Below are 21,673 nucleotides of genomic sequence, written 5' to 3' on the forward strand. Positions count from 1 at the left end.
GGGTTTGGCATCTTGATCTACCTATCGAATCCTTCCCAAGGACCCGGGATAGGCATTTGTGGAGGTGTGATGGTGTTGCAGATCTCGTCGCAGGATGGAAGCCATTCCTAGTAAGGCCGCCTTTTGCAACTGACTGATGGCGAATTTGTCAATGCCGATGGCGTTCAGGTGGTGCTCCAGATGTTTTGGGATTGCACCTACGGAGCCTATGATAATTATATAGGTGCTTACCTTTGCTTGCTTCTGCCACAGTCCACTGGATAGTGGACATGGCAGTATCTGTTTTGTTATCATTATCGGTATTGTAAGTAGAAATAGTGGCCAAAGCTGTATTGTTATCTAGATGGGACTTGGATATTATACAGTGTACAGGTAGTCCTTGAATTACAACTTTTCGGTTTGTGACAGTTCAAAGTTACAACGGCAGTGGGAAAAAAAGGGACATGACCATTTTTTGCACTTATGCACTTATGCACTTTGCAGCATCCCCAGGGTCACTCGGATGCTTGGGAACTGGCTCATATTTATGACAGTTGATCATGTAATCCTCCTTTTGCGACATTCTGACAAGCAAAGTCAGTGGGGAAGCCAGATTCACTTAACAACTGCGTTACTAACTTAACTGCAGTGATTCCCTTAGCAACTTTGGCACGAAAGGACTTAAAATGGGACAAGTCACTTAGCAACTGTCTTGCTTAGCAACAGAAATGCGGAACTCCATTGTGGTGTGTGTGGTGGCCTACGGAGGTTTAAAGTGGAAAGTCCAAGTGATTTTCTTGTTCTAAAAATGTTTGATTTAGTCCTGCAGGCCCCCAGGTAAACCCTCCGATTGTGACTACAACTGAGCCCAACATTTCTATTGCCAAGCAAGGCAGTTGCTAAGCCAATTTTGCCCCGTTTAACAACTTTTCCTGCCATGGTTGTTAAGTGAATCACAGCAGTTGTTAAGCTAGTAACATGGTTCTTAAGCAAATCTGGCTTCTCCATTGACTTTACTTGTCAGAAGGTCGCAAAAGGGGATCACGTGACCCCGGGACACTGCGACCGTCATAAATATGAGTCAGTTGCCACGTGTCCAAATTTCGATCACCTGGCCAGGGGGAGGCTGCCACAGTCATAAGTGAGAAAAACTGTCATAAGTCATTTTTTCCAATAATAATAATAATAATAATAATAATAATAACAACAACAACAACAACAACAACAACAACAACAACAACAACAATAATAATAATAATAATAGTTGGAAGGGACCTTGGAGGTCATCGAGTCCACCCCCCTGCTCAGGCAGGAAACCCTTTACCATTTCAGACAAATGGCTGTCCAGTCTCTTCTTAAAAACTTCCAAGAAAGAAGCATCGGATGTGGCTGGCATACATTTTTGAGAATTAAAAACTGCTTTCAGAGTAATAGGTGATGCAGTGAGAGCATTAGCTGTTATTTTGTTTTGCTTAAATTGGCTGCTTGTCCATCATTATTATCTCAGGGCTGCCACAAAAAAGAGGGAGTCAAGCTATGCACCAAAGCTCCTGAAGGCAGGACAAGAAGCAACGGATGGAAACTAATCAAGGAGAGAAGCAACCTAGAACTGAGGAGAAACTTCCTGACAGTTAGAACAAATCACCAGTGGAACAACCTGCCTCCAGAAGTGGTGAATGCTCCAACACTGGAAGTTTTTAAGAACAGACTGGCCAGCCATTTGTCTGAAATGGTATAGGGTTTCCTGCCTGAGCAGGGGGTTGGACTAGATGACCTCCAAGGTCCCTTCCAAATTATTATTATTATTATTATTATTATTATTATTATTATTATTATTATTATTATTATTATTATTATGTTATCATCATCATCATCATCATCATCATCATTAAAAGAGCAAGAATCAGTAAACTCTGAAAGAAGCAAATGCAGGTAGTCCTCGTTTTATGACCATAATTGGGCCCAAAGTTTCCATTACTAAGCGGGTTTTGTCCCATTTTACGATCTTCCTTGCTCCAGCTGTTAAGGGAATCTTCCTTGCTCCAGCTGTTAAGGGAATCGCTGTAGTTGTTAAGTTAGTTGAGCCCAAAATTTCTATTCCTCCGCAAGGCAGTTGTTAAGCCAATTTTGCCCCATTTAACAACCTTTCTTGCCATGGTTGTTAAGTGAATCACTGCAGTTGTTAAGCTGGTAACATAGCCATTAAGTGAATTGAGCTTCCCCATTGACTTCGCTTGTCAGAAGGTCGCAAAACATGATCACATCACCCCGGGAACACTGCAACTGTCATAAATACATGCCAGTTGCTGAGCCTCTGAATTTTGATCACGTGACCCTGGGGATGCTCAACAGTGGTAAGCATAATAAATGGTCATAATCGCTTTTTTCAGTGCCATTTTAACTTTGAATGGTCACTAAATGAATCATTGTAAGTCGAGGACTTCCCTGTTACTTGTTCTACTTATCCTGTATGGCTATTGAAAAATAATGACGGTCCCAAGGCACTGAACATATATAAGAATATTGACATCAATATAAAAAAAAAAGAATTCAGTTTATTATATATAGTTTTCAGTTAGCTGTAAAAACTTGGTTATTTCTGGATTGTTCTCCTTGGATGGGTTTGCATCTATTCTTGGATAGAAAACTATCTTTGCTTAGTTTGAGTGCCAAGGCTTATAGCTAAAATACAATTCCTTGTGAAATGTGAAAGCTTAGCAGAAACACCACAGCTTTTGGAAATTTGTCAAATCTTTAATGGGAAGAACTCTAGAAGGAGAGGATAATCAAAGCAGCCCAGTGATGACTGAGCAGGCTCATTGCCAACAAATGCAAAATGTTTTCTGGTTGAAAAAAAATAGAGTAGAATAGCAGACACAGGTCATGGTTGACTGGCTGATCGGAACTGGCTGATTGCCTGACTGAGCAGCCAATAAAAGCCAATGCAATACTAGGTTGCATTAACGGAGAGATAGAATCAAGATGATACAAAGTTCTAGTAACTCTTTACAAAGCCTTAGTAAGACCACACTTAGAATACTGCATCCAGTTTTGGTCACCCCAGTGCCAAAAAGATGTTGAGATTTTTGGAAAGAGTTCAGAGAAGAGCAACAAAGGGCCTGGAAGCCATAACACACAAAGAACGATTGTAGGAACTGGGTATGTCTAGTCTAGTGAAAAGAAGGACCGGGGTGACATGATAGCAATATTCCAATTCTTGAAGGACTGGCATAAGGAAGAGGGGGTCAACTTATTTACCAAAGCACCTGAAGGCAAGACAAGAAACAATAGATGGAAACTAATCAAGGGAGAGAAGCAACTAGAACTCTGGAGAAAATTGCTAACCGGGAGAACAATCAACCAGTGGAACAAATTTCCTTCGGAGGTTGTAGGTGCCCCATCACTGGAGGCTTTTAAGAAGATTCTGGACAGCCATTTGTTAGAAATAGTAAAGGTCTCCTGCCTGAGCAGGGGGTTGGACTAGATGACCTCCAAGGTACCTTTTAACTTTGTTACTGTGACATCCAGGGGGACTCCCAGGTTGGAGATTTGTTCGAGTTTAAGGGAAATTCACTGATATAGAATGATATAGTAGCCTGAAGAAGAGAAGGTTAAGGAAACTGACAAGAAGAGAGTGACAATTTCAAGATCTTGTAAAGTGAGAGTACCACTTTATACTGCACTGGTGAGACAACACTTGGAATGCTGCATCCAGTTCTGGTCCCCATGACACAAAAAAGATGTTGAGACTCTAGAAAGAGTGCCGAGAAGAGCAACAAAAATGATAAAGGATCTCTAGAGCAAAGGTCTTCAAACTTGGCCCTTTTATGACTTGTGGACTTCAACTCCCAGAATTCCTCAGCCAGGCACGCTGGCTGAGGAATTCTGGGAGTTGAAGTCCACAAGTCATAAAAGGGCCAAGTTTGAAGACCCTTGCTCTACGGCAGGGGTGTCAAACTGCCGGCCCATGGGCTGGATGTATCATCCGGAAGCCGCACCCACCCCATTGCCGCGATACGAGTTTGACATGGCTGCTCTAGGAATTCTCTGCTGAGGAATTCTGGGAGTTGAAGTCCACAAGTTGAAGTCCACAAAAGGGTCACATTTGAAGAGCCCTGTTCAATCTAGAGGACATTGTTTCTTCAGAATTTTGAGCAGATGTTCAATGAAACTGTCATGCTGGATGAGATACCCTTCAGCCGTGTAAGGCTGCAGCTCTTATCCTGCACCTCCAGCAATGCTGTGATGGATGGAAATGACACCGGTTGTGTTCTGGGACAGAGGTCCCCAACCTTTTGGGCACCAGGGACCGGTTCTGTGGAGAAAGTACGTGGTTTTGTGTGCTGCTTGCATCCCACAGATGGGGCTTTGCTTGTTTTTGGGGACCGGTTGCTGGCATGCTGTGGCCCAGTACCGGTCCACAGACCGGAGGTTAATGACCCCTGTTCTAGGACATCTGCAAGGTAGCCGCTTTGAGAAGGTTACTTTAAATATGATCAATGTTTATCCACGGTTGCACTTTGCAACAACATGAAATTGCTACTGACAAGAGAGCTTGTTTGCTTGAACTCATTTTGAACCATGACAGAGTTTGAAAACCAGTAATCTAGAAGCAAAGATTTCTTCCCAAGAACTAATAGTGCATTTCTGAACTTCTGATTTTAGCCAAAGATTTTTTTTAAAAGGACTTAACTAACCAACATTCAGAGTAACTGTGGTATCCTAGGCTCAGATGCAAGGGAAATGCCATAAGAATATATTGAATATATTTTCTGCCTAGGATTTGACTGGCTAGGATTTAACTTTATAATCTCTCTTTGTTGGGGCGGGGTGGTGGGGTGGGGTGGTGGAAGTCAAACGTTTGATTCACTAACATGAAACATTATCAGCCCTAAAGGGGAACACTTTCAGATCTGATTTCTGCTGCAAAAAAAGGCGAAATCACAATCTGCTAAAATTATTAATAAAAATGTTTCTGTTAAGCTGGTGGAAAGAAGAATGAAGAGAAAAGTTGAGAAGAAAGAACATTAACCATCTCCAACTCTTTGATCTGAAAAGAAACCTGAGGAACGTACGCTGAAGTGCCACCTTGATGCCACTTTGGATTGTGACAACTGAGCTTAGCAAGTCTTCAAAAGAGTGATTTGCATTCTGGGAGATTTTTGTCCAGTGTCTTGTCTTTTGCCCCAAAACTGCTGGAATCTTCAGAGTGCATAACAGGCAAGGCTAGCGATGTCTTTTGCATCATCTCAGCGTGAAATTCTAAAACAAGTCCTAGAATAAGTATTCTAAGGATAAATCTTCTGACATCATTTTAGCCTGTCTATGTGATGGAAAGGCAGGAAGTGATACCTACACTGAAAATTAGCACTATCCTGTTGATTATATACTGTCTCATTTACTGTTCATGGTCCCCTTATGTAAGAAGGAAAAAGAGAGAAAAAAGGAAATAACTGATATCTCTATTTATTACCTCTTTGTTACTGAATCAAAGTATTTGTATCCCACTTTTCTACCTTACAATAGCTCTTATCTTGGATAAGTCATCTTTTGGGCAGCTTCTTCATCATCAACCTTAGTCTCTACTGACCATCTTGGATTAGTCATCTTTTGGGCAGCTTCATCATCAAACTTACTTTCTACTGTCTATTTTGGATAAGTCATCTTTTGGGCAGCTTCTTCATCATCAGCTTTACATCCTACTATCCATCTTGTATAAGTCATCCTTTGGGCAGCTTCTTCATCATCAACTTTACATCCTACTATCCATCTTGTATGTCATCCTTTGGGCAGCTTCTTCATCATCAACTTTACATCCTATTATCGATCTTGGATAAGTCATCTTTTGGGCAGCTTCTTCATCATCAACTTTACATCCTACTGTCCATCTTGGATATCACCTTTTGGACAGCTTCTTTATTATCTAGTATTTTCTGACTGGGGACCTGTTTTTCAACTTTTCAAGAATCCTAAGCTTGTTTTTAAAAAGTACAGATCTTTTTTAAAAAAAATCCATGGTCATAAAATGCATTATACTGGAAACAAAGTTCATTATTGGCAGAGATCGACATACCCATTGCATATGCTATATGCTATTAATGTAGTCATGCAGAACACAAAATAAGATGAAAACTCTTCCCCACCCCAATGCATTCAAAGCTGGGGACCAAAAGTAAAATCTAATCTTGTGCATGCTTAGAAGGAGAAGGAGAAGGTTCTTTAGGAAGAAAAAAAAGCCAAACTTTAAAAGTAAGAAAAAAATAGAAATGAAATGAAAAAGAAAGTTATTTCCAAAAAAAGGGTTATAAGTGACCATTCCTGGGAACTTACTCAGAGTCTTTGTCCCATAACCGTCGTCCCCTAATCCGGGGAAGTCCTGCACGGCAGTCCCCGGAGAGAGCAATGAAAGGAAAGAACAGCCGCAGAAGAGGAAGGAACAGGTCAGTGCAGTTGAAATGGATACTACCATGACAGACCATGCAGATAATCCAATCTGGATTCCCGCGTTTGGAGAAAAATAAGGCTTAATCTCCCGATTCAAAGACTTTCACCGAAGCCCAAGAGGTGCAGTTAAAGTGAGAAAACAAAATACTCTCTTTAGACAAAGAAACGCAGGCAGTCCTTGACTTACAACCTTTTGTTTAGTGACCGAAGTTACAACGGCACTGGAAAAAGTGATTTATGACTGGTTTTCACACTTATGACCATTGAAGCATCCTCACGGTCATAGGATCAAAAATCAGACACTTGGCAACTGGCTCATATTTATGATAGGTGCAGTGTCCCCGGGGTCACGTGATCACCTTTTGTGACCTTCTGACAAGCAAAGTCAATGGGGGAAGCCACAACCGGGCTACTACCTTAACCACTGCAGTGATTCAGTTAACAACGGTGGCAAGAAAGGTTGCAAAATGGGGCAAAACTCACTTAACAACTGTCTTGCTTAGCAGCGGAAATTTTGGGCTCGATTGTGGTTGTGAGTTGAGGACTACCTGTGGTCTCAGAAATTGGACAAACTGAAGCTGTTTGGACTAGCAGATTAGAATACAGCTGGCATCGGCTTGGTGTTGAAGACCATGTGGGAGGTCATCAGGAACCTGGCCAGCATTCATTTTATGTCACATTATCTCATATAAATGGAGCTGTGGAAGTTTGAGAACATATAATCCTTATGCCTGCTTTTTTTTTAAAGGAAGCTTGGATATGTGTGATAGCATTATACGGGTAGGTCTCGACTTACCACCATTGATTGACATTTCCATCATCGTGTGGCCAGCGTGGCTATATGCTAAAGGTACACAGAATGCTGTGACCTTCCCACTGAAGTGGTACCTATTAATCTACTCGCGTTTGCATGCTTTCAAACTGCTAGGCCAGGGGTAGGCAACCTTGGCTCTTTTATGACTTGTGGACTTCAACTCCCAGAATTCCTTGAGCCAGCATGGCTCAGCTTGGAAACCTCTCTCTTTCCCCTCAGCATGGCTGGCTCAGGAATTCTGGGAGTTCAAGTCATAAAAGAGCCAAGGTTGCCTGCCCCTCTGCTAGGTGGAGAGAAGCTGGAACAGTAACGGAGCTCGCCCCATTGCACAGCGCTTGGGTCTCAAACCCCAGGCCATCTGCTTTCCAGCTGACAAGCTCAGCACCTTGAATTACTAAGCCATGGCACTCCCTAAATGCCCCTAAGTGCCCATTAGAAGATATTCAATCCACTGGAGACTCATTCTCTCTCTCTTTCCTTTTGGTATATGGCTTGGAAATTACTTGCATCTCGATTTCCCATTTCGGCTGCATTTCCTGAAGCACCAAAGTGGAAAAACTTCAATCAGATATCTGATTTTCACAGATAAGACACTCCCCCCCTTTTTTTCCCTAAATAGCTGGGAACTAGTCCAAGCCATCTCATTATGAAGATCCTTCCAGTTCAATAGACTGAGCTGCCAAGCTAAGACCAGTCAAAGCCGTAAATATTTGAGTGCGAACTCATGGGACACAATTCACCAAGGAGTGCAGGTGGTCCTCGCCTTATCATCACAACTGAGATCAGAAATTCCGCTGCTAAGTTGTTAAGTGAATCATACTCAATTTTACAACCTTTTTTTTTTGCCATGGTTGTTAAGCAAACTGCTGTGGTTGGTAAATGTCTCGAGTAGATATTAAATGGATCTGGCTTCCCCCACTGGCCTCTCTTCTTGGGAGCTGGTGGGGAAGACGCTGCAACTGTTGAAAATACATTCTGGTTGCCAAATGCCCATGTTTTGGTCATGTGATCATGGGGGTGCTGCAATAGCCATAAGCGCGAGGGCAGGTCATAAGTCATCTTTTTCAGCACCATTTTTTTCCCCTTTTAACGACGCTGTAATTAATCCCTTAATTCGGGGTGGAATCCAGGCGACTGAATGAAGCTGAGCATTTACTGGCTGGATGCCCTTCCTGGCACCTACACGGAGCTCACAGCCCAGAGAGAGAAATATCTGCTGCTCCCTAGGACCCAACTCACAGGCACCTGACTGTGAGGTGGGAGCTCCACCTTTAGGCCACCAGGCTGCTCACCTTTGTCAGTACCAATAAAAGAGAATATTTGTAGCTCAGAATTGAAATGAGGAGTCCTTGGTGCTGCTCTCTGTGCTTGGTTGTTTTCTTGCAGACGTTTCATGACATCATTGGTGACAGTGAAAACAACCAAGCTCAGAGAGGACCAAAGACCCCTTTTTTTTTACCACCGCTGTATCCTTGAACGGCCACTAAACGAATGGTTGCAAATCGAGGACTGCCTAGATCACTGGCTAAGATGGAGAGTTATAAAGATGTGGCTTTCCCCTTAACCAAAATTTGAGACGGACCAAGGGAAGGAATGGTGGCCAAACAGATGTTTTGAGTCGTTCACGCAGTAGCGACAGATCAATTTTGCTTCCCTCTCCTCCCGTACACCCGGCAGGGAATCCAGACTGTTATATACATTGATCATAGTAGTAATGCCTCACCTTTTCCTGAACCTGACTTAGGCTTGCCTAGGTGTATGAGGATGCCTTGGTGCCGTGCAATGTCACCCACGTGTTTCGCTTTGACGTTGTCTCTAAGCATTTACTTACGTTCCGGGTCACTGGTGTCCTGCTCACTCATCTCCTTGCTCTTGTAGAATGGGAATTTTCGTGAAAAGATGAAGTTCTTTTTACGCTTGTCATTGAATGACTGTGAAGGAAAAGAGGCATGGCCGAAAAACAAGGGCATCTAATGGTTGTCACACTCATGCTGACAGAACAAGTAGCTGGTAAAAGCGGAAAACAACGGTGGTGACCGTATCCAATCTCATTTCTGGGCTTCCAAAGGGAAGCGTTGAGAAGAAGACAAAGGAAGGGAAGAGTCAAAGGTGGTTGAGACCTTCAAGGGTGTTTAAGATCTCTGCATGGTAGAAGTGCACAGGTAGTCCTTGACTTACAACCATTTGTTTAGTGACCGTTTGAAGTGACAACGGGACTGGGGAAAAAAGCGACTTAGGACCGCTTCTCAGGCTTACGACTGTTGCAGCATCCCCATGGTCCTGTGATCAAAATTTGGATGCTTGCCAACGGGTTCATATTTAGGAAGGTCTCCGTGTCCTGGGGGGGTGGTGTGGGGTGGTGTCACGTGATCCCCTTCTGCAACCTTCTGATAAGCGAAATCAAGCCAAATTCACTTAACAAATTGTGTTACTTCACAGCTGCAGCGATTCGCTTAATAACTGTGGCAAGAAAGGTCACAAAAATGAGCAAAACTCACTTAATGACTGTCTTGCTTAGCAGCAGAAATTGTGGAGCTCACTTGTGGTCGTAAGTCGAGGACTATCTGTAATGTTTCCTAAAACTGGAAGTAGGAAATGTGATGCTCAACAGATGTTTAAACTCTCAGTCTCACTCAACATGGCTGATTGCAAGGGCGGTGGAGGCTGTAGTTCAAAATAGAAGGAGATCCCTAAGAAAGTCATCCCCGGATTAATTGGTAGTGGCTCCAATTGTTTGTGAGACTATCTGGAAGTTGACCCTAATGAAAACATTGAGGTTTACTTCCACGTTGCATAAAAATATATATAGAAATTAAACAGATGCAAATGGAACTCAGAATTCTTACGCAGAAGCAACGTATGTTATTGAGCATATTAATGTAGCTACAAGGATGTATTTTAAAAGACGTGAAGAAGTCCTGTCTCAACCAGAAGAAGAATAGAATAGAGTAGAGTAGAGTAGAGTAGAGTAGAGTAGAGTAGAATAGAATAGAATAGAATAGAATAGAATAGAATAGAATAGAATAGAATAGAATAGAATAGAATAGAATAGAATAGAAGATGGAAGGGACCTTGGAGGTCTTTTAGTCCAGCCCCCTGCTTAAGCAGGAGAACCTATACCATCTCAGACCAGTGACTGTCTAGCCTCTTCTTAAAACTCTCCAGTGATGGAGCGCCCACAATTTCTGGAGGCAAGCTGTTCCACTGGTTGATTGTCCTCACCAGCAGGACGTTTCTCCTTAATTCTAGGTTGCTTCTCTCTTTGTTCAGTTTCCAACCATTGGTTGTCCTTCAAATAGGGTCAAACTCTTATCATCAAGAACCATTAGCTATGTTAGTTACGGCCAGTGGGAATTCTTTCTTATTCAGTTACATCTGAAAGCTGCAAACTTTTTCTTTTTTTCTTTTCTTTTCATTTTAAAAAAAAGAGGCATTCCCATTTTATTCTCCATCATGATGAGAATGCTTCTGCTAAGAAAGCACTTCCCTACTACAAACTTATGACCGGGTTCAGAAAACAGTCTTAATGAGGTTAAAAACATAGCAGCTGCATTCACATCTCCTGTTAAGCTTGGTTAGAATTATGCTTGTTAAGCTGAGTACTGATAGTGAAGTGGTTAAACTGCAGTATTGCAGGCTAACTCTACTGACAGCCAGGAGTTCGATCCTGACCAGCTCAATAGCAATAGCACTTAGACTTATATACCGCTGCATAGTGCTTTACAGCATTCTCTAAGTGGTTTACTGTGTCAGCATTTGCCCCCAACAATCTGGGTCCTCATTTTACTGACCTGGAAGGATGAAAGACTAAGTCAACCTTGAGTCTGTCAGGATCGAACTCCTGGCAGTGGACAGTCAGGCTGAAATATTACATTGGCTCAGCCTTCCATCCATCCTACACTATTACTAATATGTAGGATCTATCCTCTCTCTCTCTCTCCCATATATATATATACACACACACACATATATATACATATACATATACATATATATATATATATACATATATATATATATATATATATATATATATATATATATATATATATATATATATATATATATAATCTCTCGAGACATATATCTACAATATATAATATATACATATTCATCATGGCATTTCAATCTACTTTCCTTTCTTTATTCAGATCTATTAAATATTTTTTCCATCATTTCACAATCCTAATAGATTTACAGACTGTTTAAAAACCTGCAGCATCCATTCCTGCTTCCAAATTTGATTCCATGTGCTTTATTTTGGTCACCAAAGTTTCATGCCACTTTTACACTCCAAGAATATTTAAAATTTAGTAATAAAAGCAAAATCATAAAGGGAGAAAAATGATAAGACATAAAAAACTACAAACACCCCATTACGACTGTAAACACTTGGATCCAAAACAACATAACCATCATGCCAAAAAGTAATGTATAAAATCATGCAAACCATGAATCATGCAAATGAAAAATAAAGGCAGATGTCAGAAATTATAGGCATAAAAGGTTTTCAAATGTAATCTGGTTGGCGGGTGATAATATTGACAGAATGGCCTATTGAATCTAGAGAAATTAAAACATGCGTCTATGTTTCTCTCTCTCTCTCTCTCTCTCTTTCTCTCTCATTCGTGATACTTCTTTCCAGAATTAAACAATGTCATCTCATAACAGAACTCTCATTAGGACAGAGGTACTTCTTAAACCACAACCGATCTGACATGATTTGATTTCCAGATTGGCAGATTTCCAAATGTTCAAAGAAAGGGGATCTAAAACTGGCAAATTAAATATCTTTTCTTTCTAGCTGCTCAAAAAAGCTTCATGATTGCCGTACAAGCAGATTGTCGATATCGAACTGATAACCCAATTATCATTTTATACTGTTATTTGTTGTGGCTTCCACTCTCCTTAGTATCAAAACAGTACCTACCAAACAAGACAGCAAGTTTCTGTTGCTGTCTATACAGGTAGTCCTCGACTTACGACCACAATTGACCCCAAAATTTCCCTTGCTCAGCGAAACATTCGTTAAGTGAATTTTGTCCCATTTTACAACCTTTCTTGCCATAGTTGTTAAGTGGAGTTGTTAGGTTAGTAACGCAGTTGTGAAGTGAACTTGACTTCTCCATTAACTCTGCTTGTCAGAAGGTCGTAAAAGGGGATCACGTGACCACGGGACGCTGCAAGCATCATAAATACGATTCAGTTGCCAAGTGTCCAAATTTTGATCACATGATCATGGGGATGCCGCAATGGTCGTAAGTGTGAAAAATGGTCATAAGTCACTTTTTTTTCCAAAGGTGTAACTCTGAACAGTCACTAAATGAACTGTTATAAGTCGAGGACTACTGTATCTTAGGACAGCACATCCAGTATCTGAATGTCTAAACCGGGGGTCTTCAAACTTGGCCCTTTTATGACTTGTGGACATCAACTCCCAGAATTCCTCAACCAGGCACGCTTGGCTGAGGAATTCTGGGAGTTGAAGTCCACAAGTCATAAAAGGGCCAAGTTTGAAGACCCCTGATCTAAATGCTTAAGGTCAGAATGGTGAGTTCTTTGAACACCTTTGGGGAAAAAATAGGTATATCTAGAACGTTGTGGGCACAGAAATGTTTGCATGTAATGTTTCTGATTATGGTCTGGAATATGTGAATTTATCAATTCAGAAGGGACCTATTAATTATCAGATAAAAATTAAGAACGATCTACCATAGGTAGCCTGCAGATTGTAGACACAGAAGTTTGATGCACCTAGAAGGCACCAGGTGAAGAAAGATGGATGTGTTTGACATGTTCTCCATGGAATTGCTCTTATCAAAATGCAAAAGCTGCATCTGGCACAGACTAGGGTGGTCAACCTCTGATGGCGTATGGACCATGGGAAGAACTTGTGAGGTGCACTTCATGGTCTGTGAGCTTGGTTGTTTTTTTGCAGATATTTCATTACCCAGCTAGATAACGTCATCAGGCCAAGCACTGATGATGTTAACTAATTGGGCATTGAAACATTTGCTTTGAAAACAGCCAAGCTCACAGAGCACCAAGGACCCCACAGTTCAACCCTCAGCTACAAATATTCTCTTCCACCGGGAAGAACTTCATATCAGTCTATCACCATCTTCAGACGAAGCTAGGGGATAGCGGTATTGGTGCTTAAATCTCTTTCCCTCCATTATTTATGAATCTTCCACTTAACTAGGTGAGTCAGCTGCTGCAAACGCTGGCTGAGGAGGATTTTGTGATACCGCACTCACTCTGTACGGAAGCAGCTAACGCATGAGCCTAGAGCACTTCCGTACATTGGAAGGATGCATTGAGTCACCTGCAGCCTATTTCGCCTGCATTCAGTTGGGAAGAATTGCTAAATGTATAGAACTGTATTAGAAATGTTGTCTAAGGAATCATACAGTGGTGGGATTCAAATAGGGGAACCACCGGGTTCTCTGGATGGATGCCGCTTCCGGAAGTCCATTCTGGGCCTGGGCAACAAAAAGTTAGCGACGGGTTCCGCCGAACTGGTGCAAACCGGCTGAATCCCACCCCGGGAAACGTATGTTAACTAGCCCAAGTCTCCAACAAAGTTATTGATTAACTTAAAATCCTTTAAACTCACAGCAAACATGAGAATGAATTAAGGCACTTGTTTCAAATTGCAAACACGCACAAGCAAACACACATAGCTGAATTAACATAATGTAAACATGATTTTAAAGCTCACAACTCAAAGAAAGAGACTTGATCCATGTCACTTGATCAACCCCTTGCCCAGGTCAACGTACTGTATACATACACCCCACGCCCCTCAAGTGTCACACACTAGAACCAGCATGTCCCTCAAGCCCACACAAAGGACCGGTCTCCCTATAAATCAACTCTTTCATCCCTCTTTTCCTCTGTAGCTATCCCCAGAGGCAAATCTCTTTGCTTTGGGGCATAAGTAAATCTCCTGTTTCTCTCAGCTGTCTGGATTTCATTTTGATCTGTTCTTGTGCAGCCCCAGCTCAAAGTGGAACCCCAAATTATTCTTCTGAACATTCCCAAAAACGGACAAGCCAAGCCCCATTTGGAGAGGGAGGTCAAAAGCGTTATACAAAACCCTTCCCAATCTCTCCGTGCAAAAGGAAAAGAGCAGAGATTTCTTGAGCTCGCTTGTTCGGACCAGGAATGCTGAAAAACGGTGAGTCGTGGTTTTGTACCCCTCCCTCTTAGAGGTAACAAATCATTAGGGAATTCCTCCCCGCATATCTTAAACCCAGCAGAGAATGGCAGCTCTCTTCAACGTGTAATCCCGATAGGGCTATATTCAACCTGTTCAGCGATGCGTATTTCTGAGGGGCTCTTAACGCTCTCCGAGCTTGGATGTTTTCTTGCAGATGTTTCATTACCCAACTAGGTAGCATCATCAGTGCCAGTAAGGAGTGGGGTTTCCTCTCATTTTCCATTCTAGTGACTGGCCCTGTCAGTATTAGTGGGAGTGGTCTTAGAAGTTCTTTGTTTGGGCTATTTACTGCTGGCTTGTTTGGCAGTTCTGTGATTGGGGATTGCTTACTTGATTGTTGGTCTGATCTTAATCTTAATCTGTGTTCATCTGGGTGCTAAGAGCTGGTGGGGAGGTATTTTGGACTTTTGATTGGGTTTCTTTGGCATGTAGATACTGTGTCTATCGATGGCTAATTTTTTAGAGTGCCAGAAATTCCCTAAGAAGAGCCGTGGTGGTGCAGTGGTTAGAATGCAGCATTGCAGGCTAACTCTGCCCACTGCCGGCAGTTTGCTCCTTACCAGCTCAGGGTTGACTTGGCCTTCTATCCTTCTGAGGTTGGTAGAATGAAGACCCAGATGGTTGGGGGTGATACAATGACTCTGTAAACCGCTAAGAGAGGGCTGTGAAGCACCGTGAAGCGGTATATAAGTCTAGGAGCTATGGCTATTGCTAATGTTTTTGTGCATCTCTTCTTCTGTTGCAACTGCAGTTGCTCTATGAGTTAAATGTCCCAGGCTGACTCGATCGTGTTTGAAAGGCGTTACAGAGGACATAAACGCACTTGTGTGCCAGCATAGATGCTGAGCACATTCGAGGATTCTGAAGATGATTTGTCAGAAATCCTCTAGGACAAGGAAGTCACCACAGTTAATCTGAGTCAAAAGGAAGAAAAGAGGCAAGGAAAGGGTTAGAGCGAGAAGAAATAAAAACCTGCGGATGCCTTTGTACCCAGGAAGAGAGAACCGCACAGGGCCCACGAGACTCTGCGTCAGGAATGCCAATTACTTTGTCACATGGATGGACAATAAAATCATAAGTGACACGTGCCTTTTGGCTGCTCTTTGTCACTCTCTTCCACTTTGACTCTCCTGGCATCGTTGAAGGCTAATAAGAAGTGAACTCTGAAAGAACATTGCTTTGAAGGTCTGCTAATTGAGGCACATCAAAGAGGCAGACAATGGGGGTCTAGGACAAACCAGAAGGTTGCGGATCTTTCCATGGACCAGTGGTTGGTACACTGGAGGTACTTAAGAAGGAATCCAGAGGATTTTAATGCCTAGCAGAAAAACGTAGTCCTTGACTTACAACCACAATTGAGCTCAAAATTTCCATTGCAAAGCAAGGCCGTCGTTAAGTGAGCCAGGCCCTGTTTTATGACTTTTTTTGTTGCCATGATTGTTAAGCAAAATCTCTTAAGTCAACCGTGGGATCGTTCAGCACATCTGGCTTCTCCCGTTGGCTTTGTCAGAAGCTCTCTAGGAAAGCTGCAAAATGACCATCCCGGGGACCATTATAAATGCATGTCGGTTGCCAAGTATGAGCACAAGACGGTTAGGGTGTTGCACAGTCATAATTGTGAGAGCTGTTCACCACACCAAACTGAGTTAGAGAACTGTGGGGTTCTTGGTGGTCTCTGAGCTTGGTTGCTTTCTTGCAGACATGTCATTACTCAACTGAATGGCTTGGGTCCGGGATATCTGAGGGAACACCTGCTGCTGGCATCAAGCTCCCTTCGTCCAGTGCGCTCCCACAGGAAGGGTCTTCTCAGGGTGCCGCCGATAAAAGACTGCTGGCGGATAACACCCAGGGGTAGGGCCTTCTCTGTGGGGGCGCCTGCCCTTTGGAACCAGCTGCCCGTGGAGCTTAGGACTGCCCCCGACCTTCGATCATTTCGCCGGGACCTGAAGACCTGGCTCTTCGAGCTCTCCAGGCCAGGCTGAGAATTTTTAACTGGGGTTTTTGATTTTAGGAATGATTTAATCTTTTTTTAATTTGTTTTTAACTTTTGTACTGGTTGTTTTAAATGCCCTGTAAACCGCCCTGAGTCCTTCGGGAAAGGGCGGTATATAAATTTAATAAAATAAAAATAAATAAATAAATAAATAACTAGGTAAGATCATCAGTGCTAGTGGGGAGTGGGATTTGCCATGCCAGTGTCGGTGGGAGTGCTCTTTGGGAGGTCCTTAATTGGGAAGTTTTACTGTTGGCTTGTTTAGATAACAACAACAACAACAACAATACTAATAATAATAATAATAATGTTGGAAGGGACCATTTACAGATAGTCCTTGAATTACAACAGTTCATTTTGTGACTGTTTAAAGTTACAAGGGCACTGGGAAAAGTGACAGGACCGTTTTTCACACTTACAACCATTGCAGCATCCCCCTGGGTCATGTGATCAAAATTCAGACGCTTGGCAACTGGTTCAGACTTAATGACCGTTGCCGTGTCCCGAGGTTATGCGATCACCTTTTGCAACCTTCTGACAAGCAAAGTGTTGTGATTCAGGGTCAGCCTGTGGGTTCGGCAGTTGGGTCGGACGACTCAGAGGAGGAGGAGGGGGGTGTTGAAGACCTTGCTGAGGGGGTTGAAGATCTTGTTGATGAGAGCCCTCAGTCAGGCCCCTCTCATCTGGTCACCACGGAGACCCAGCTGTGTGAGCCTGACAGCGTGGATGAAGATGACCCACAGCTGGCCCTGTTCAAGGACGCCCGACGCAGGAGGCAGTCAATTAGGAGTAAACAGAGGAAGGCAATGGGGCTCCTCGGAAGGAGGCAGAGAGAAGCCACGCCCTGAACTCTACATAAGGGGAATGTCTGGGGAGGGCTGGTTTGCTGAAGGCAACCGCTAGGATAGTTCATGTTTCTTAAAGCTCCTGTTTCTTGGTTTGTCTTGTTCCGTTTGTTTTTGTGGTAATAAATTTGGCAGGCGTAATTCCAGCCTCTTGCCTTCTTGTAAAAGGGGTTGTCCCTGCCTTTTCTGCAGGGCCGGTAGCAGGCTGGTACAGAACACAAAGTCAGTGGGGAAGTCGAATTGCCTCAAAGGCAAATAAAAAACTGCTTTCCTATTGTTGCCAAGAAAACTACATGGAAATATCTAAGAAATCACCAAGAAATATATATATTTACTTTTTTAACAATAGAAAATAACTATGGCGGATTTGACCATGATTAACTTAGACTTTGCTGTCCAATAGTATCAAACTCTAAACAAATGGCCATTTTTTTTCCTTGAAATGTCATTTTTCTCCTACTAATGAAGAGCCACATTGTCCCAGAAACCCAATTGTTTGGCCATTAAAAACAGGCAGAAATAAGGAAGTCAAAACTGAAATGATTAGACAGTTGTGATTCCTTTAAATGTGATGAATTAAAAGTCTTAATAGGCAGCTTGAAAATGATAATTTCAGGGTTGCATTCCTGCCTGATGAAATTATACCTGCTATTAATACCACTGGCGCAGTGCTATTTTTCTTCCTTCGTCTTTAAAAAAAAATTCTAGAGGACAACAGGTCTAATTGGATTGATATTATTATCTTCATTGAAATCACCAGGGAGTGATGGTGCCAATGATGCATATCTACTGCTTTAGTATTTCTTGTACATCTCAAATGTGCTGTTTTGGTAAATAATTGTTAGAAAACTTGAGACTGTTAGTTCAAATCTCGTCTTAGCCGTGAAAGCTGGCTAGGTGAGTTTGGGCCAATCACCAGGAGACAGTGAGTTCTAGTCCCACCTTAGCCATGAAAGCCAGGGTGACTTTGGGCCAACCACAAGGAGACAGTGAGATCTAGTCCCACTTAAGCCATGAAGGCCAGGATGACTTTGGGCCAATCACCAGGAGATAGTGAGTTCTAGTCCCGTCTTAGCCATGAAAGCCAGCTGGGTGACTTTGGGCCAATCCCCAGGAGACAGTGAATTCTAGTCCCGCCTTAGCCATGAAAGCCAGGTGACTGAGTTTGGGCCAATCACCAGGAGACAGTGAGTTCTAGTCCCGCCTTAGTCATGAAAGCCAGCTGAGTGACTTTGGGTCAGTCACTCTCTCTCAGCCCAGCCCACCTCACAGGGTTGTGGTTATGGGAAAAATAGGAGGAGGAAGGTGTGTTGGATATGTTTGCTGCCTTGAGTTATTTGTAAAAGAATAAAGTCAGGATAAAATCAATGAATGAAATAAGCAAAAATAAAGGAAGCCTTTTAAGATATGAAGGTGTCCGTCAGTAGACTAGATTAGGAAAGCATAACCATACAAATTAGTACAGCTTTTATTATAAAGCTACAGTAACAAAGGGACGTGGTGGCTCAGTGGGTTAGGACACTGAGCTTGTCGATCAGAAGGTCGGCAGTTTGGCGGGTCGAATCCCGAGTGCCACGTAACAGAGTGAGCGCCTGTTACTCATCCCAGCTTCTGCCAACCTAGCAGTTCGAAAGCACGTAAAAATGCAAGTTGAAAAATAGGGACCACTCCGGTGGGAAGGTAAGAGCATTCCGTGCGCCTTTGGCGTCTTGTCATGCCGGCCACATGACCACAGAGACGTCCTCGGACAAGCGCTGGCTCTTCGGCTTTGAAACGGAGATGAGCACCGGCCCCTAGAGTCGGAAACAACTAGCACGTGTGTGCGGGGGGAACCCTTACCTTACCTTTTACAGTAACAAAATCTTTAAATGCACTCCCCCACCACCACTTCTTTTATTTTTGTGAAAACTGAGAGAGGGTCTTATCTGATCCAAATATGCTTTTGTTTTTTGTAATCTGACTGTTATCTTGGTGGTGACTCTGTCTCCCGTTCCTCAAGGTTATTCCTTCTGCAAATTTCAACAGCTGACAAAGGACATTAACTGTGACAGGGCCTAAAGCCATAGCTCCAGGAACCAATGATCTCACCCAGTGTCAGACACAAAGAATCAGCCCCCCCCATCAAGTTTCAGTTCAGATGATTTTTTTCTCATGGCTACACACAAGAATCCGGTCAACTAACGTCTGGCACTAAACCGATGCTCGATAGCAGCTAATCAAATTCAAGAGGGGTTAGACTTGGATAGCTTGAGGGAATGTAATGACTCTAAGCTGATTCCTTTTTTGACTCCATCTCCCAAGCTCTGCATTCTACACCAGGTGTAGTTCTAAATAATCTTCAAGAATATAGAGTGCATGGCAGTAATCCAGTGTTAGACTACCTACCAACAGGCCTGGTTAGATCTAGTTTCTCAGGGTAGAATGTTTAAACTAGTTGCCCATAACAGAACAGTTGGTAATTTTAAGAATTACCATCAGATGCACTTCTGTGGCTCTGTCGTGGGCTGGCAGGACAACTATGTTTTGAGCAGTTGTGCAGACTGGAATAGTTGAGTATGTGTAGTTTAATGAAGAGAAGGGCGAGGGGTGACATGATAGCAGTGTTCCAATATCTCAGGGGTTGCCACAAAGAAGAGGGAGTCAAGCTATTCTCCAAAGCGCCTGAAGGCAGGACAAGAAGCAACGGATGGAAACTAACCAAAGAGAGAAGCAGCCTAGAACTAAGGAGAAATTTCCCAACAGTGAGAAAAATTAACCAGTGGAACAACCTACCTCCAGAAGTTGTGAATGCTCCAACACTGGAAGTTTTTAAAAAGAGACTGGACAGCCATTTGTCTGAAATGGTAATAGGGTTTCCTGCCTGAGCAGGGGGTTGGACTAGATGACCTCCAAGGTCCCTTCCAAATAATAATAATAATAATAATAATAATAATAATAATAATAATAATAATAATAATAATCATTATTATTATTATTATTATTATTATTATTATTATTATTATTATTATTATTATTATTATTATTATTATTAGGCTTGAAAAACAGTACCTGGAAGAATTTTTTAAAAGAGGTTATTCATAAAATTGTTACTTCAGCAGCTTCACAGAATAACAGAATAATGGAGATGGAAGGGATCTGGGGGGGTCTTCTAGTTCAACCCCCTATTGAAGAAGGAGACCCTATACCATTTCAGAAACATGGCTGTCTAATCTCTTCTTAAAAATCTCCAATGTTGGAACACCCACAACTTCTGGAGGCAAGTCGTCCCACTGATTAACTGTTCTCATGTACAGGAAATTTCTCCATAGTTCTAGGTTGCTTCTCTCTTTGATTAGTTTCCATCCGTTGCTTCTTGTCCTGCCCTCAGGGGCTTTGGAGAACAGCTTGACTCCCTCTTCTTTGGGGCAGCCCCTGAGATATTGGAACACTGCTATCATGTACCCCCTAGTCCTTCTCTTCATTAAACTAGACATACCCAATTCCTGCAACATTTCTTCATACGTGTTAGCCTTCAGTCTCCTAATCCTCTTTGTTGCTCTTCTCTGCACTCTTTCTAGAGTCTCAACATCTTTTTTATATCTTGACAACCAAAACTGGAGGCAGTATTTCCAAGTTTGGTCTTACCAAAGCCTTACAAAGTGGCAGTAACACTTCGTGTGATCTTGATTCTATCCATCTTCTAATGCAGCCTATGACTGCATTAGCTTTGTTGGCAGTTGCAGCACACGGCTGGTTCGTATTTAAGTGATTGTCTACTAGGACTTGATGATCCTTCTCATGGTTACTACTGTTGAGCCAGGTATCACCTATTCCATAATTGTGCATTTGGTTTGTCTTGCCTAAATGTGGCACCTTCCTTTTTTTTTTCCAAAATTCAATTTCATTTTGTTAGATAGACCCCAGTGTTCAAACCTGTTGAGATCCTTCTGCATCTTAAGCCTATCTTCTGGACTGAGTTTTCTGAAGCCAGTAAGGTAAAAGGTAAAGGTTCCCCCGCACATGCGTGCTAGTCGTTTCCGACTCTAGGGGCCGGTGCTCATCTTCATTTCAAAGCCGAAGAGCCCAGCGCTTGTCCGATGACATCTCCGTGGTCATGTGGCTGGCATGACTGGATGCCAAAGGTGCACAGAACGCTGTTACCTTCCCACCGTAGTGGTCCCTATTTTTCTACTTGCATTTTTTACGTGCTTTCGAACTGCTAGGTTGGCAGAAGCTGGGATGAGTAACAGGCGCTCACTCTGTTACGCGGCACTCGGGATTCGACCCGCCAAACTGCAGATCTTCTGATCGACAAGCTCAGCGTCCTAACCCACTGAGCCACCGCGTCCCTTTTTGAAGCCAGTAGAGAAGTTCAAACCAACCGTCCCAAACCTTTC

At 42.7% G+C, this 21,673-nt stretch overlaps 1 protein-coding gene across 7 annotated transcripts in view; it reads right to left on the reverse strand.

The window, feature by feature from the left end:
- DLG2 (discs large MAGUK scaffold protein 2) overlaps window positions 1–21,673 on the reverse strand; it is a gene marked incomplete at both ends in the record, with an annotated part of 1,055,326 nt that overhangs the window by 20,035 nt on the left and 1,013,618 nt on the right. For 5 of the 7 annotated variants that reach the window (XM_083362108.1, XM_083362107.1, XM_083362106.1 and 2 more), the window contains one exon: window positions 6,310–6,355. In XM_083362108.1, coding sequence (XP_083218234.1) covers window positions 6,310–6,355 — 46 coding nt within the window. Of the gene's footprint in view, window positions 1–6,309; window positions 6,356–9,068; window positions 9,169–21,673 lie in introns of all 7 variants that reach the window. The other 2 variants (XM_083362102.1, XM_083362103.1) reach the window with 1 other exon arrangement.

Source organism: Vipera ursinii, assembly GCF_947247035.1.
Source record: "Vipera ursinii genome assembly, chromosome: 4".
In the NCBI taxonomy this organism is placed as follows: domain Eukaryota; kingdom Metazoa; phylum Chordata; class Lepidosauria; order Squamata; family Viperidae; genus Vipera; species Vipera ursinii.